Source organism: Thalassophryne amazonica, chromosome 5 (assembly GCF_902500255.1).
Source record: "Thalassophryne amazonica chromosome 5, fThaAma1.1, whole genome shotgun sequence".
Lineage (NCBI taxonomy): Eukaryota > Metazoa > Chordata > Actinopteri > Batrachoidiformes > Batrachoididae > Thalassophryne > Thalassophryne amazonica.
The window spans coordinates 39,839,534-39,855,057 of NC_047107.1; the positions used below are offsets into that span (position 1 = coordinate 39,839,534).

Consider the following 15,524-nt stretch of genomic DNA (forward strand, 5'->3'; position numbering starts at 1 on the left):
TCTGTTGTGATTTGGTGCTATATAAATAAATTGAATTGAATTGTAATGGAAGCAACCAAGACACTCAGGATAACTTAGAACGGGCTGCAGACAGTGGTGGCCACAGCTAACCACAAAGTTAGCTTTGATAACTGCTAATCAGCTAGCTGAAAAGATGAGGCAGAGGTCTTGAAATGGAAAGCAGGTTTGAATTATGGTTATGCTTTATAAATAAAATTATTCCAGATAGATTAACGACATTAATGTAAACTCTTAAAATGTACAAAGTGATATATAAGACATTTCTGTTACTAATTTTAAAATAAAGCACTAATTCTCAAGATTTGAACATTAACACACCAAAGGGATTATGGGTAAACTAAGCCTCTGCTCATACTGATTGGTTGATTCATTCATTCTATGTAAAAACCAACACAAGTGAATCAGTGTAACATGTTGGTGTTTACAAATAAATTTGCTTTTGTAAAATATGTAATTTTTCTCATTTGTATAAAAAAGAAGAAATTTTCAAGATCCCGCTAAACAGCGCCTAGGCACACGCGTGATGACATCACAACTCTATCCGGTTAGGGAGACAAGGTTTCTTTCAGTAACAAGAACTGTCAAAAAAACATTCTCGTGTGTGATTGCTGGAGTTGTGTGGTGATAGGAATCGCCGTTTGAATGCTTGAATAACGATGTCAGTCGCACAAAGAAATCACCGGTTATATCACACGCCTGAATCACAATTTAACAGACTTTTTGGCTTTTGGAGAAGGAACCTGAGCTTCTTCTGGCATTTTTACATAAAACAAACACAATAACAACATCTATAAACCCAGAGAATATATTCACGAGAGTTTTAGGCACAATATACAAAGAGTTTAATGCTGTTGTCCCTGTGGAGCCTGATCAGAGCGTCTCAAATGCATTTTTTTCTTTCGTGAATACCCATAATGCACTGGGCACAACATGTCCACACTAAAACCTTCAAAATTAGTGCATGACTTTAAAACTAAAGCATATATCAGATATTTTCACTTTATAAAACTTCAGACATGACATTAATTGAAATAACTTATCCGAAATTAGTTTGGTTAAAATTTTAACCATAAGTTAAAACCGTATGCCTCTAGATGACTTGGGTGCTATTGGCAGTGTATTAGTTTGCCTGCAGAGGATAGAGTAGTTTCTTCTAGAACCAGCTCTTCTCTGTTTGTAGAGGATAGAACTGTGCATCTACTACAAAAAGCTATGTCTGCAAAAATGTTAGCGGTCTCAAACTTATGGGACCAAAACTTATTGGAAGATAATTGGTCCGATGATGGTTTTCAAAGTTATCTGAAAAGCTACTCCGATAATGAAAACATTATCTTTGATAATTAGCAGTTAGCGGATTAGCAGAACTGTGCCCACCACTGGTTGCAGGCTTATATCACTGTAATTGCAGAGAATGTGCATACAGTAGTGCAACGTTTGTCTGTTGCATCACTAGTTGTACAGCTTCATGGTGGAGTAAAACAGTATGCTTTTGTGACAAGATCCCAGATAAAATCTACCATGTATTTTCTGGCAAAATGCAGCAGAAATTACACATTTACTTTATAAGAAAACCATTTACTGTTCCACTCCACCATGAAGCTGGTGAAACAACATACAAACATTGTGCTATGCACATTTTCTCCAATTGCATCCACAAAAGCCATTAATAGCATTGTCACGGGTATCTTGATGGCTTTCCTTAACTCGTATACTTTTTGAAGCTTCACACAGTTTTGTTTTTTGGGTCTTTTTGTTTTTGTTTTTTGTTTTTTGGAACTATCTACTTTACACAGATTTAACATTCAGTACCAAACTGTTTGTGTTATGTGCATGGAGAGACCTCACCATTGTTCTGTCATCATCCGACTCACAATTAATCCTCCATGTCCATAGTTTTTCTCCACAGTGATACCCTTCATTTTTCTGAAACTGAGATCTGATTGTCTATAGACATAACTGTAAGAGAAACAGGTTTATGTTCAACAACTGTCTCCATCACTGTGACAGGAAGGATGAGACACATGCCACAGGTTGTCCTCTATTCAGGTCAAAACGTGATGTGATTTCCACTGAAGCTGTTGGGAGACACATCAACTGTCACCAAAACTATATCTGTTCAAGGTTGAAGGACCATTACTTCAACCTTTTTGACTAAATTAATTATGATTTTATTCTTGTGGACTGTTTTCTCTGGAGCTTTCTTTTTTCCATTTTTCCCATCTTTATATATTTTCTTTCCTCCTGAAAAATGCATATTTCTGTGTATTTGTGTCCTATGTACATACGCTGCAGGTGTATGATCGACCTGTCTCTCCTGAGTAAAGAACACACACACAAGCTGGACTTGCCTCTGGAGGAAGGGGAAGGTGTGCTGGTGCTACTGGTTACACTCACTGCCTCTGCTGCCGTTTCCATCTCAGACCTGTCAGTCAACATCCTGGATGACCCACATGAGAGACACCAGATCATGCAGCGATACGTGAGTTAGTTTTGTTGGAAACTTCAACCATAGATTCTGTGTCTGCGTGTATGAGACATTACAGAACAATAGCCTTTGCTCTAGCTTCTTATGACTTGCCAACCTTTCTTTAGCCTTTCAAATGTGTCACATCAAACATTTACTGACTTGTCAGCTGAAGCCTCACAAATGAAATGAAATGGATGAAACAGGAAAGAAGGAGAACTTTAAATATATTACAACACTTTTATTTAATGCACAGGTTTTTGTGTCACTCACTCATCTTCAACTGCTTATCCCAGATTGGTCGTGGGGGCAACAGCTGCAGCAGGGGGCCCCAACTTCACTTTCCTGGGCCACATTAACCACCTCTGACTGGGGGATACAAAGGCGTTCTCAGGCCAATGTAGAGATATACTCTCTCCACCTAGTCCTGGGTCTTCCCCAGGATCTCCTCCCTGATGGACGTGCCTGGAACGCCTCCCTAGGGAGGCGCCCAGGTGACATCCTTACCAGATGCCTGACCCACCTCAGCTGGCTCCTTTCAACACAAAGGTGCACTGGCTCTACTCCGGGCTCCTCATGAATGACTGAGCTTCTATCTCTAAGGGAGGCGCCAGCCACACTGCTGAGGAAACCAATTGTTCTTTTGGTCATGACCCAACCCTCATGACCGTAGGTGAGAGTAGGAACGAAGATTGACCAGTAGATTGAAACCTTTTGGCTCGCTCCTTTTTTGTCACAGCAGTATGGCAGAGCAAATGCAATACTGTCCCTGCTGCACCCTGAACTTAAATTTTACTCTCCTGGCTGCAGCATATTTCAATAAACAGCCTATGGCAGAGAAGAGAACACTGGACAAACCGCTGGACATTATGGATGATGCCAGTTAGCCTCTGCACACTGTCATCAGCAACCAAAGGAGCCTCTTCAGCCACAGACTGCTCCTCCCCAAGTGTAAGACCATCAGACTGTACAACTTGCCACTCGTGGGGAGGAGGAGCAACAGGAAGACAGAGGACAGGAAGGAGAGGAGCATAAGTAGCCATTAGACCAGTAGCAAGCAGTATTTGTGGTATTTATATTTATAGTTTTCAAAATGTTTCTTGCTTTTGCTTTGAATGTTCTGTGTGCTTCTTACCCTGTGTGCTGCAATCCAATGTTGCTTGAACCTCAATTTCCCTGAGGGAGTCTTCCCAAGGGATTAATAAAGTTCTCTCTAAACTCTAATCTAATTAGCCTGTGGATGTCTGAGAGTCTGGTGGTGGTCTGCCTGACACAGTTTTTACTTTCTGATGCTTCTACAACTGTGTAAAAAATGGCTTGACTGTAATTTCATTCCAGTTGCTTATAAGCAAACATCTATATATATCACCTGCATTAATGATGATACTGTGCCACTTTAGTGTATTCATTGTGCAGTGGGGTCAGCATACAACTGGCTCTATACAGGCTCTATGCTAGTTGTCAAGAGAATCTTTGGCTGCTGTTGAAATGACTTTCACACAGGTCCCTCACCATGCTGAGGAGCAAAGCAAGACTCAGGGGACACCCATGTGACACCTGTGGCATGTACAGTACCAGACACAAGTTTGGACACACTTTCCCATTAAATTGAATAGGAAATTGTGTCCAAACTTTTGACTGGTAGTGTAGATGGTTACCTTTTGGAGACTGTCAGGGTTGTTCGGAGTTGGACCTGAAAAGAACAACCCAGTTTACACACACACAGAAAATGATCAAGCCAGAGACACTGAATTTCTTTTCCTGATCAGGAGTGGACAAAGGAGGAGCCTTCAGAAAGAACTGTCGTCCGTCCTGAGGGCCCCGCCCATTTGCCTCTCCTTTTTATTGAATATAGTTACATACAGCATATAGGAGTGACAATATCACAAAACAATGGAAAGACACAAAGTCTGGTCTCACATTCAATCAACTTCAACTTTTTTCTTATATAGCGCCAAATCACAACAAACAGTTGCCCCAAGGCGCTCCATATTGTAAGGCAAGGCCATACAATAATTATGAAAAACCCCAACGGTCAAAACGACCCCCTATGAGCAAGCACTTGGCCACAGTGGGAAGGAAAAACTCCCTTTTAACAGGAAGAAACCTCCAGCAGAACCAGGCTCAGGGAGGGGCAGTCTTCTGCTGAGACTGGTTGGGGCTGAGGGAATGAACCAGGAAAAAGACATGCCGAGAAGGGGGGCAGAGATCGATCACTAATGATTAAATGCAGAGTGATGCATACGGAGCAAAAAGAGAAAGAAACAGTGCATCATGGGAACCCCCCCACAGTCTACGTCTAAAGCAACATAACCAAGGGATGGTCCAGGGTCACCCGATCCAGCCCTAACTATAAGCCTTAGCGAAAAGGAAAGTTTTAAGCCTAATCTTAAAAGTAGAGAGGGTATCTGTCTCCCTGATCTGAATTGGGAGCTGGTTCCACAGGAGAGGAGCCTGAAAGCTGAAGGCTCTGCCTCCCATTCTACTCTTACAAACCCTAGGAACTACAAGTAAGCCCGCAGTCTGAGAGCGAAGCGCTCTAATGGGGTAATATGGTACTACGAGGTCCCTAAGATAAGATGGGACCTGATTATTCAAAACCTTATAAGTAAGAAGAAGAATTTTAAATTCTATTCTAGAATTAACAGGAAGCCAATGAAGAGAGGCCAACACGGGTGAGATATGCTCTCTCCTGCTAGTCCCCGTCAGTACTCTAGCTGCAGCATTCTGAACCAACTGAAGGCTTTTTAGGGAACTTTTAGGACAACCTGATAATAATGAATTACAATAGTCCAGCCTAGAGGAAATAAATGCATGAATTAGTTTTTCAGCATCACTCTGAGACAAGACCTTTCTGATTTTAGAGATATTGCGTAAATGCAAAAAGGCAGTCCTACATATTTGTTTAATATGCGCTTTGAATGACATATCCTGATCAAAAATGACTCCAAGATTTCTCACAGTATTACTAGAGATCAGGGAAATGCCATCCAGAGTAACGATCTGGTTAGACACCATGCTTCTAAGATTTGTGGGGCCAAGTACAATAACTTCAGTTTTATCTGAGTTTAAAAGCAGGAAATTAGAGGTCATCCATGTCTTTATGTCTGTAAGACAATCCTGCAGTTTAGCTAATTGGTGTGTATCCTCTGGCTTCATGGATAGATAAAGCTGGGTATCATCTGCGTAACAATGAAAATTTAAGGAATACCGTCTAATAATACTGCCTAAGGGAAGCATGTATAAAGTGAATAAAATTGGTCCTAGCACAGAACCTTGTGGAACTTCATAATTAACTTTAGTCTGTGAAGAAGATTCCCCATTTACATAAACAAACTGTAATCTATTAGACAAATATGATTCAAACCACCGCAGCGCAGTGCCTTTAATACCTATGACATGCTCTAATCTATGTAATAAAATTTTATGGTCAACAGTATCAAAAGCAGCACTGAGGTCCAACAGAACAAGCACAGAGATAAGTCCACTGTCCGAAGCCATAAGAAGATCATTTGTAACCTTCACTAATGCTGTTTCTGTACTATGATGAATTCTAAAACCTGACTGAAACTCTTCAAATAGACCATTCCTCTGCAGGTGATCAGTTAGCTGTTTTACAACTACCCTCTCAAGAATCTTTGAGAGAAAAGGAAGGTTGGAGATTGGCCTATAATTAGCTAAGATAGCTGGGTCAAGTGATGGCTTTTTAAGTAATGGTTTAATTACTGCCACCTTAAAGGCCTGTGGTACATAACCAACTAACAAAGATAGATTGATCATATTTAAGATTGAAGCATTAAATAATGGTAGGACTTCCTTGAGCAGCCTGGCAGGAATGGGGTCTAATAAACATGTTGATGGTTTGGATGAAGTAACTAATGAAAATAACTCAGACAGAACAATCGGAGAGAAAGAGTCTAACCAAATACCGGCATCACTGAAAGCAGCCAAAGATAACGATACATCTTTGGGATGGTTATGAGTAATTTTTTCTCTAATAGTCAAAATTTTGTTAGCAAAGAAAGTCATGAAGTCATTACTAGTTAAAGTTAATGGAATACTCAGCTCAATAGATCTCTGACTCTTTGTCAGCCTGGCTACAGTGCTGAAAAGAAACCTGGGGTTGTTCTTATTTTCTTCAATTAGTGATGAGTAGAAAGATGTCCTAGCTTTACGGAGGGCTTTTTTATAGAGCAACAAACTCTTTTTCCAGGCTAAGTGAAGATCTTCTAAATTAGTGAGACGCCATTTCCTCTCCAACTTACGGGTTATCTGCTTTAAGCTACAAGTTTGTGAGTTATACCACGGAGTCAGACACTTCTGATTTAAAGCTCTCTTTTTCAGAGGAGCTACAGCATCCAAAGTTGTCTTCAGTGAGGATGTAAAACTATTGACGAGATACTCTAACTCCCTTACAGAGTTTAGGTAGCTACTCTGCTCTGTGTTGGTATATGACATTAGAGAACATAAAGAAGGAATCATATCCTTAAACCTAGTTACAGCACTTTCTGAAAGACTTCTAGTGTAATGAAACTTATTCCCCACTGCAGGGTAGTCCATCAGGGTAAATGTAAATGTTATTAAAAAATGATCAGACAGAAGGGAGTTTTCAGGGAATACTGTTAAGTCTTCTATTTCCATACCATAAGTCAGAACAAGATCTAAAATATGATTAAAGTGGTGGGTGGACTCATTTACTTTTTGAGCAAAGCCGATAGAGTCTAATAACAGATTAAATGCAGTGTTGAGGCTGTCATTCTCAGCATCTGTGTGGATGTTAAAATCGCCCACTATAATTATCTTATCTGAGCTAAGCACTAAGTCAGACAAAAGGTCTGAAAATTCACAGAGAAACTCACAGTAACGACCAGGTGGACGATAGATAATAACAAATAAAACTGGTTTTTGGGACTTCCAATTTGGATGGACAAGACTAAGAGACAAGCTTTCAAATGAATTAAAGCTCTGTCTAGGTTTTTGATTAATTAATAAGCTGGAATGGAAGATTGCTGCTAATCCTCCGCCCCGGCCCGTGCTACGAGCATTCTGACAGTTAGTGTGACTCGGGGGTGTTGACTCATTTAAACTAACATATTCATCCTGCTGTAACCAGGTTTCTGTTAGGCAGAATAAATCAATACGTTGATCAATTATTATATCATTTACCAACAGGGACTTAGAAGAGAGAGACCTAATGTTTAATAGACCACATTTAACTGTTTTAGTCTGTGGTGCAATTGAAGGTGCTATATTATTTTTTCTTTTTGAATTTTTATGCTTAAATAGATTTTTGCTGGTTATTGGTGGTCTGGGAGCAGGCACCGTCTCTACGGGGATGGAATAATGAGGGGATGGCAGGGGGAGAGAAGCTGCAGAGAGGTGTATAAGACCACAGCTCTGCCTCCTGGTCCCAACGCTAGACAGTCACAGTTTGGAGGATCCAAAAAAAAAATTGGCCAGATTTCTAGAAATGAGAGCTGCTCCCTCTAAAGTGGGATGGATGCCGTCTCTCCTAACAAGACCAGGTTTTCCCCAGAAGCTTTGCCAATTATCAATGAAGCCCACCTCATTTTTTGGACACCACTCGGACAGCCAGCAATTCAAGGAGAACATGCGGCTAAACATGTCACTCCCGGTCTGATTGGGGAGGGGCCCAGAGAAAACAACAGAGTCCGACATTGTTTTTGCAAAGTTACACACCGATTTAATGTTAATTTTAGTGACCTCCGATTGGCGTAACCGAGTGTCATTACTGCCGACGTGAATTACAATCTTACCAAATTTCCGCTTAGCCTTAGCCAGCAATTTCAAATGTCCTTCGATGTCGCCTGCTCTGGCCCCCGGAAGACAATTGACTATAGTTGCTGGTGTCGCTAACTTCACATTTCTCAAAACAGTCGCCAATAACCAGAGTTTGATCCTCGGCGAGTGTATCGTCGAGTGGGGAAAAACGGTTAGAGATGTGAACGGGTTGACGGTGTACACGGGGCTTCTGTTTAGGGCTACGCTTCCTCCTCACAGTCACCCAGTCAGCCTGCTTTCCCGACTGCACGGGATCTGCCAGGGGGGAACTAACGGCGGCTAAGCTACCTTGGTCCGCACCGACTACAGGGGCCTGGCTAGCTGTACATTGATATGAAAACTGTTATGGCTTTGAGCCCTTAGTCTCCTAAGCTTCCCATAATAATGTCCAGCCCTGAACCGGTGTTCCGGTTACAATGCTCTTTCCTCAAGGCTGAGCCATTAATTAAAGGTGCACATCTGCGCTTAGCAAAAACATGACCCTAGCAAAACAGTCTGCACATTCTGGCAAAACAGTCTGCACATTGACTGAGTCAAAGATCATCTGCTCACTTTCTCGTTTGACAGTTTTAATGATCACTTGAGCCGTTCAGTGTATATGATTGCTTTGACACTAAGTAATTATTTAAAGGAATAATGGTACATGAACTTTCACACATGCATATACGTATATATGAAAAATAGACAACAGAATCAAAGACATGATCACAGAGAGTACATCAAAGTGAAGACATTAATATTTGATAATATATATGATAACATATAGAAAACCCTGTCATTCTTCCCCCCTGCTTATCGAATTTCAATGTCTACATTGTCAACATCACAAAGCCACCACCTCCAACTGTGGACTTTCAGCGGCCTGATCATTTTCGTAGAAACATCAAAACCTTACACCCAGAGGAAAGAACGTACACAATTTACAGGACGCTCAGCCTAGACGGGGCGACATGGAGTATCATGTGATTGCAACAGGAAAAGATAGTCACAGTCCAGCAGCGTCGAACCTTCGAACCAATGACCGCACAATAGGGATTACGCAACAAATCACAACACTCAGTACGCCTAGAAAAACAGTGAGTGGGGTGAGCATCCTCAACAGGATGTGGTACCACGATCCTGAAAAGAGCCACGAGGTCCAGCTACTGTTTGTAACAAAGTCTCCAACTACAGTGCGTGTTAACAACGTTAAATTTTGAATAGCCAAGCCAATGGACCCCCCATCGTCGTCGTTGTCAGGAATAAAAGTGCAACAGCTCTCACCCACCATGGCACATACCCCGCCCGAAGCCGCAGTCAGTTGATCTAAAACCATCCTATCCTGCATTTCCATGATCCGTAGATCTGTCAACTCCGCCCTTATGCCTTTTAGAGCCTCAACAGTGGAGTTCACAAAATAACTAAATCGATAATTTAGTGTATCCACGCGCAGCATCACCTTGCCCATGCCCACCCAGGGAAAGAGTGATAGTAGGATCTTCTGATCTGTAGAACACTGCTTTGCATCTTGAGGCACATCCGTTCCCCATATAGGGTCATGGGGAGCAAAGTCTCGCTTGAAGCATTGACTGGTTGAGGGGTGAGCGGCTACGACGTAGGAGTGCTGAGCCGTGGTTATCGGGGCGCATCTACCTGTCCATCCTGCGGGGAGGGCTATGAAGGCGTCGTGGCCACACAGCCAGTACATGTTCACCTGAGCGTAAGTCCCCGTCGGGTCCGGTGCTTGGAAGTAATCTACACACTTGCCCCCATAGGGAGCTTGAGTATGATTAAAGCTAGGCGAGTGCATGGCCCCAGAATCACATTACAGAACGGCTCAGCAACCTTGACCATATCAGTAATCGGACCAGAGAACAAAGGCTGGTCATTTGCATAACTGATGAGTTGAGCTCCGGGATCAAGGAAAAGATTAGTATGAACAGGTGCTGTCAGTGACCCTTCTGCTGCTAGGAAATTTTTAAATGAGATGTTGTTTGGTGCCTTGATTGTGATGTAAGAGCCTGTATGTTCATGAATTGAGTCATTGAGTACCATGGCATCTACTGCTGATGCTACCACATGTGAAAACAAAAGACTAGCATTCAAAAGCGGCAGTGGTTTTATACGTGGGTGCGCGGAAGATACAGGCATTAAAGAACATACATAACAGTTGTTCACATTCACTCTGTCAGCCAAAAACGTAGCATATCTGTACCACATGTTCATCTGATATGGGTTACGAGGTGTATCAAACATCCATTCAAAACTTCATGGTTTCACTTTCTTCTGGTCTGACTTGTAACGGGGTTCATATATGTTTTCATACCACCACACAGTAAATGCCACAATCACAGCAATAAGTGTCAAAATCATCATCAGGCTGTGTGGTTTGCAGCCTGCTCTGGCAGCAAAGCTCTCCATAGCTAAAAGAGTGTTTTAAACAACCTGTTGATATTTCTCTCTGTCAATCCCTGTGTGTTTTTTTTCTCTCAAGGGACAGAAAGAAACTACAGTTCTGGTCTTAAAGATGTCTTCTTTCTTGTGACAGTTCAAGAAGGTGCAGTTTATCTGGGCTTAGCAGCTGAAAGGGACAGTTCACAGTCTCAGTTCAGTTCAGCGAGGGTCTGAGGGAATCTGAAACTCTTCTTATGTTAGTTCCCTTCAGCTGTAGTGCATAAATTTGTACTATCATCAGTATGTGTAAGGCATGCTGAAAGTGGAATTAAAATAATGTGTCATGTACGCTGTCCTGTACCCTGCTCTTGACGTTTCCAAACACAGGTGCACAGGAATAGAACAGGATTCCCTTGTCTCCCGTTCTCAAAGATGCAGTTTCGTCTGTTTCTTTTCTCCTGGTCTGGTCACGTCAGTGCTATATTTCAAGCTTGTAGTACGTCTGCTTCTGATCCTGGTTCAAGTTGACAGGCCTCTCCTCAGTCACAGCTGGTTACTCATCTGCTTCAGGACCCTGGTATCTGCTTCAGCCTCTGGTCTTTGTCTTTGTTCACTCCTGGTCTCTTTGTCTCTGTTATGACGCCCTTCCAGCCATTGCTGGGCCTATAGGCCATCAGCCAACACTGTCACTCCCCTTGTCTTGTTCGGACTCTTCTAGGTATCTTTGTCTTTTGCAGTGGTATAGATGCACCCAAGATGACCTCTCTGCAATTTTCACGGCAGTGGGGGTGGTTAGCAGCACTTGGAATGGACCTTCCCACCTCAGAGATGACCAGTTCTTTCTCTTAATAGTCTTTATCAGCACCCAGTCGCTGATCTGGATCTGACTCTCAGGGCCCTGCACAGAAATAGGAGAGTCTGGTATCGTGTTAGAATGTATAACATTTTTATGGGACAATACTCATCTCATGTAATCAACTAATTCCTCATCCTCACTATCAGGCCCAGCTATCTTCTGTAAATCTGGTATTCTGTAGGGCCTGTCATACAAAATTTTGAATGGCGTAAGGCCAGTCTCTGAGCTAGGTGTTATATGCATGTACAGTTTCACCAAATCTAAACAATAATCCCAGTTTTTTCCCTGTTTCCTCCATACATTTTCTGAACTTACTTTTAATTGTCCCATTTGTTCTTTCCACTAAACCTGCACTTTGAGGATGATAAGCACAATGTGTTTTTGCATTTATTTTCAAATGCTCTGTCAAATGTTGGATGATTTTATTTACAAAATGAGTACCATTATCACTGTACATCGTTTCAGGTAGTCCATGTCTTGGAATTATGTCTCTACAAAGTATCTTTGCCACTGTTAGAGCATGTGCATGTTTAACAGGGAACACCTCTACCCATTTGCTACATGCATCAATCAATACCAGGCAATATTTTTTCCCTTCACATTGGTTCAATTCAATAAAATCCATATGGATCATTTGAAATGGGTAATGAGGGGTTGGAAATTTCCCTCATTTTGGTCTCTCATTACCCTGTGAGTTGTGCTTCACACAGATTAAACATGCTCTGCAGTAATGCTTTGCATATGCCTGAAATCCAAACGTCACAAAATGGGCATTAACCAGTCCAACCATTCCAGCCGTAGAAGTGTGACATGGTCCATGACTCAAAACAGCTGCCCATTTGAAAAGGCCGCAAGGTAGGACTGGTTTGTTTGAGGATCAGGCATATACACCATCGGCGGTTTGGTGGACGTTGTGACGTCCCCAACATGCTTTCTCTGATGCAGGAGCATAATTTTTGCATATCTTTAAGAATCTGTAGATCTAAGCTGTCAGTTGCCCAGATGACGTAATCATCCCTCTATTTTTCCAATATTGAGTGAAAACATGGACCGTGGAGAATGCATATTGACTGTCAGTGTATATGGTCACTCTTTTCCCTGTCATTAATTTGCAGGCTTCTGTCAGCGCTATAAGCTCTGCAGCTTGGGCCGACAAGTGGTTGGGTAATGATTGTGCAAGTAAAGTTTTGTTAGTGGAAATGACAGCATAACCTGTAGCATTTGTACCATTCGGGTTTTTCTTACAAGACCCATCAACAAAAATAAGTTCAGAATCCAGCAGTGGGACGTCCCTCAAATCAGGGCGGGGTTTATGAATTTCCTCAGAATCAGCAAGACAGTCATGTGGCTCGCCTTCATCCTCGATCGGGAGGAGTGTGACTGGATTCAAAACAGAACATCTTTCCATAAGATAACAAGGTAGCCATACATGACAAATGTCTGGCTGGAGAGAGGAAAGTCATATTCGTCTGTATCAAGAGTGCAGACACAGCATGTGGCACTTTCAATGTCAAAGAATGAAACAACACTACTCCGGCAGAGGCTTGTACAGCCAGAGAGGCGGCGACCACGTCACGGACACAAGGTGGTAAAGCCCGAGCCACAGGCTCCAACCTGGTTGAATAAAAAGCCACTGGTCGCAGCCTACCGCCACACTGCTGTGTGAGCACTGATGTCATAAAATCCCCCTTACAATCAACCATTTGAATAAAAGGTTTGGTGTAATCTGGCAGTGCCAGTATCGTGCTGGAAGCTAAAGCCTTTTTAACAACACAGAACGCTTGCTCTGCTTGTTCTGTCCATGTTAAAGTGGCAGACAGGGGAAGATTCTCCCCATATATCATGTTTGACAAAGGTCCTGTTATTTCATCAAAATTTGGTATCCACTGCCTGCAATAATTGACCAGGCCCAGAAAGGACATCATCTGCTTCTTTGTCAATGGTTTAGGAGTTTGCAAAATCGTTGCTTTTCTATCTTCAAGAACAGTGCGGCCTCCTGCACTGAGATTATGTCCCAAATATTTTACTTGGGATTGGCAATATTGGAGTTTAGCTTTATGTCCGTTCTGTGCCAAAAAGGTTAATAATGCTAAAGTGTCCTGAGTGCAGGCTTGTTTTGTCTCTGATGCGACTAAAATATCATCCACATACAAGATTTGACTCTCACTAGGTGGAATGAATTTCGCCAGATTGCTCGTCATAGCCTGTGAAAAGATAGTAGGACTTTCAGCAAAGCCCTGAGGCAATCTGGTGTACGAGGGTAGGCTGAAACGTTCTAAGGCTCCCCATGAAGGAGTAATGCATTAACTGCATTATAGTGAGCCTTAGAACGTTTCAGCCTACCCTCGTGTGTGTATCTCTTTCCTTAAAATGTGAACGCAAACCAAAACCGACTGTCTTCATGAACAGGGATAGAGAAAAATGCATTACTTATGTCCACAACTGAGAACCATTTGGCTTTGGGATCCAAAGAGTTCAACAGCGTATGCGGATCTGGAACGCATGGGGCCCTTTGAATCACAGCAGCATTAACCGCTTGAAGATCTTGCACCATTCTCCATCCCACGGAGGGAAGTACCTTTTTCACTGGAAATATTTGTGTATTACAAGGTGAATCTGGACATTCAATCAACACTCCAGCAGATAATAAGGCTTCAATTACAGGCCTTATACCTTCAACAGCATCAGGTTTTAAGGGATACTGTCGCATACAGGGCCTGTATTCAGTTTTGGGCCGTATCTGAATCGGTTGTATACCTGTAATCAGTCCTACGTCAGCAGGTCCCTGAGACCACAAACAGTCAGGAACGGTGGCTAGGTCAATGTTGTCACTTTCTGCCAGTAAGTGCATGGTTCATTTTTGTATAATCTTTCCATGTGTATGGATCACAACTTGGGCTGGAGCAGCCCAATTTAGTCTATATCAATAAGCGTCCAGTCCGGCACTGTATTCTTCTCCGTCTTTTGTCCCGAGCCAGTCTCTTGCTGCCACACACCGCATCGCAAACAACCCTACATCGGACCATGGAGCATCTGCTGTTTTTACCAAGGAGATGTGAGGGTCAGAACAACCATGGTAACATGCCATGGTGTCCGTGGGGATGCCCACCTCCACTCCAACCATGCCCTGGCCATCAGAAAACATATACAACAATGACAACAGGGCTGGTGAACAATTTTGTAATTTGTCATCATATTGTTGGTCAAATCCAGGAGATTGTTTATAGTACATGGTTACATGCAGGCCATCATTTGGCATAAACTCAGTGGAATTGGGATGTGGAAGTGCTCTGGCTTGTTTTAACAACGTTTCTGGGACACAAAGTGGAGGTCCCGGAATTTATCAGACCAGTAATAGTGCGGGTCTCCCAAGGCTTCTGTCACATAGAAATCTCCTGCTCTCAATTCATCCTGCCTTTTGATGACCATGCGGCCTGTTGGGGTCGCAATCATGCTAAGTCCCAACGCTGTCATAACATCACGTCCCAGAAGATTAGAGGGACAGGATGGGTGTATGAGAGCTGATACTCTGCAGGCTTTACCCCCTTTAGGGTCAAGAATTGTAACAGGTTGTGACATTGGCACACGCACAATCCCTCCATCAGCAACTCTCACAGCCAAATAACGGCCCCCACTTCTGAGACCCAACCCACAATCCCTACAGGCAGTTGCACATGCTCCAGAGTCACACAAAAATTCAGTAGCAACTCCATTCACCCTCAAGGTCACAACAGGTCTAGTGGGGTCATCTGAAAGCAGAATGTCACTCAAAGCGCACAGGTCCTCTACACTACACTCCAAATCGTCCACCTCCACCATCGTTTCATGTCCCTCATGCTGGACCAGGTCAGCAGTATTTACGTCGGTGGTCAGTCATGCCATCCCTGAAGAGGGAGGGCAGTTGCGGGGACCTGACGATGGACAGTCTTGTGTGAAATGACCAGGTTTATGACACCGCCACCACACCCATCCTGGCTGGATCCACTAAAACCACCACATCTCGGCTGC

The 15,524-nt window shown here is 42.8% G+C and overlaps 1 protein-coding gene across 1 annotated transcript in view; it reads left to right on the top strand.

Annotated features, from left to right (window-relative positions):
• The window catches only part of mctp1a (multiple C2 domains, transmembrane 1a), a 606,655-nt gene that overhangs the window by 395,927 nt on the left and 195,204 nt on the right, over positions 1-15,524 (top strand). The window contains exon 9 of the mRNA XM_034170058.1: positions 2,314-2,500. Coding sequence (XP_034025949.1) covers positions 2,314-2,500 — 187 coding nt within the window. The remainder of the gene's footprint in view (positions 1-2,313; positions 2,501-15,524) is intronic.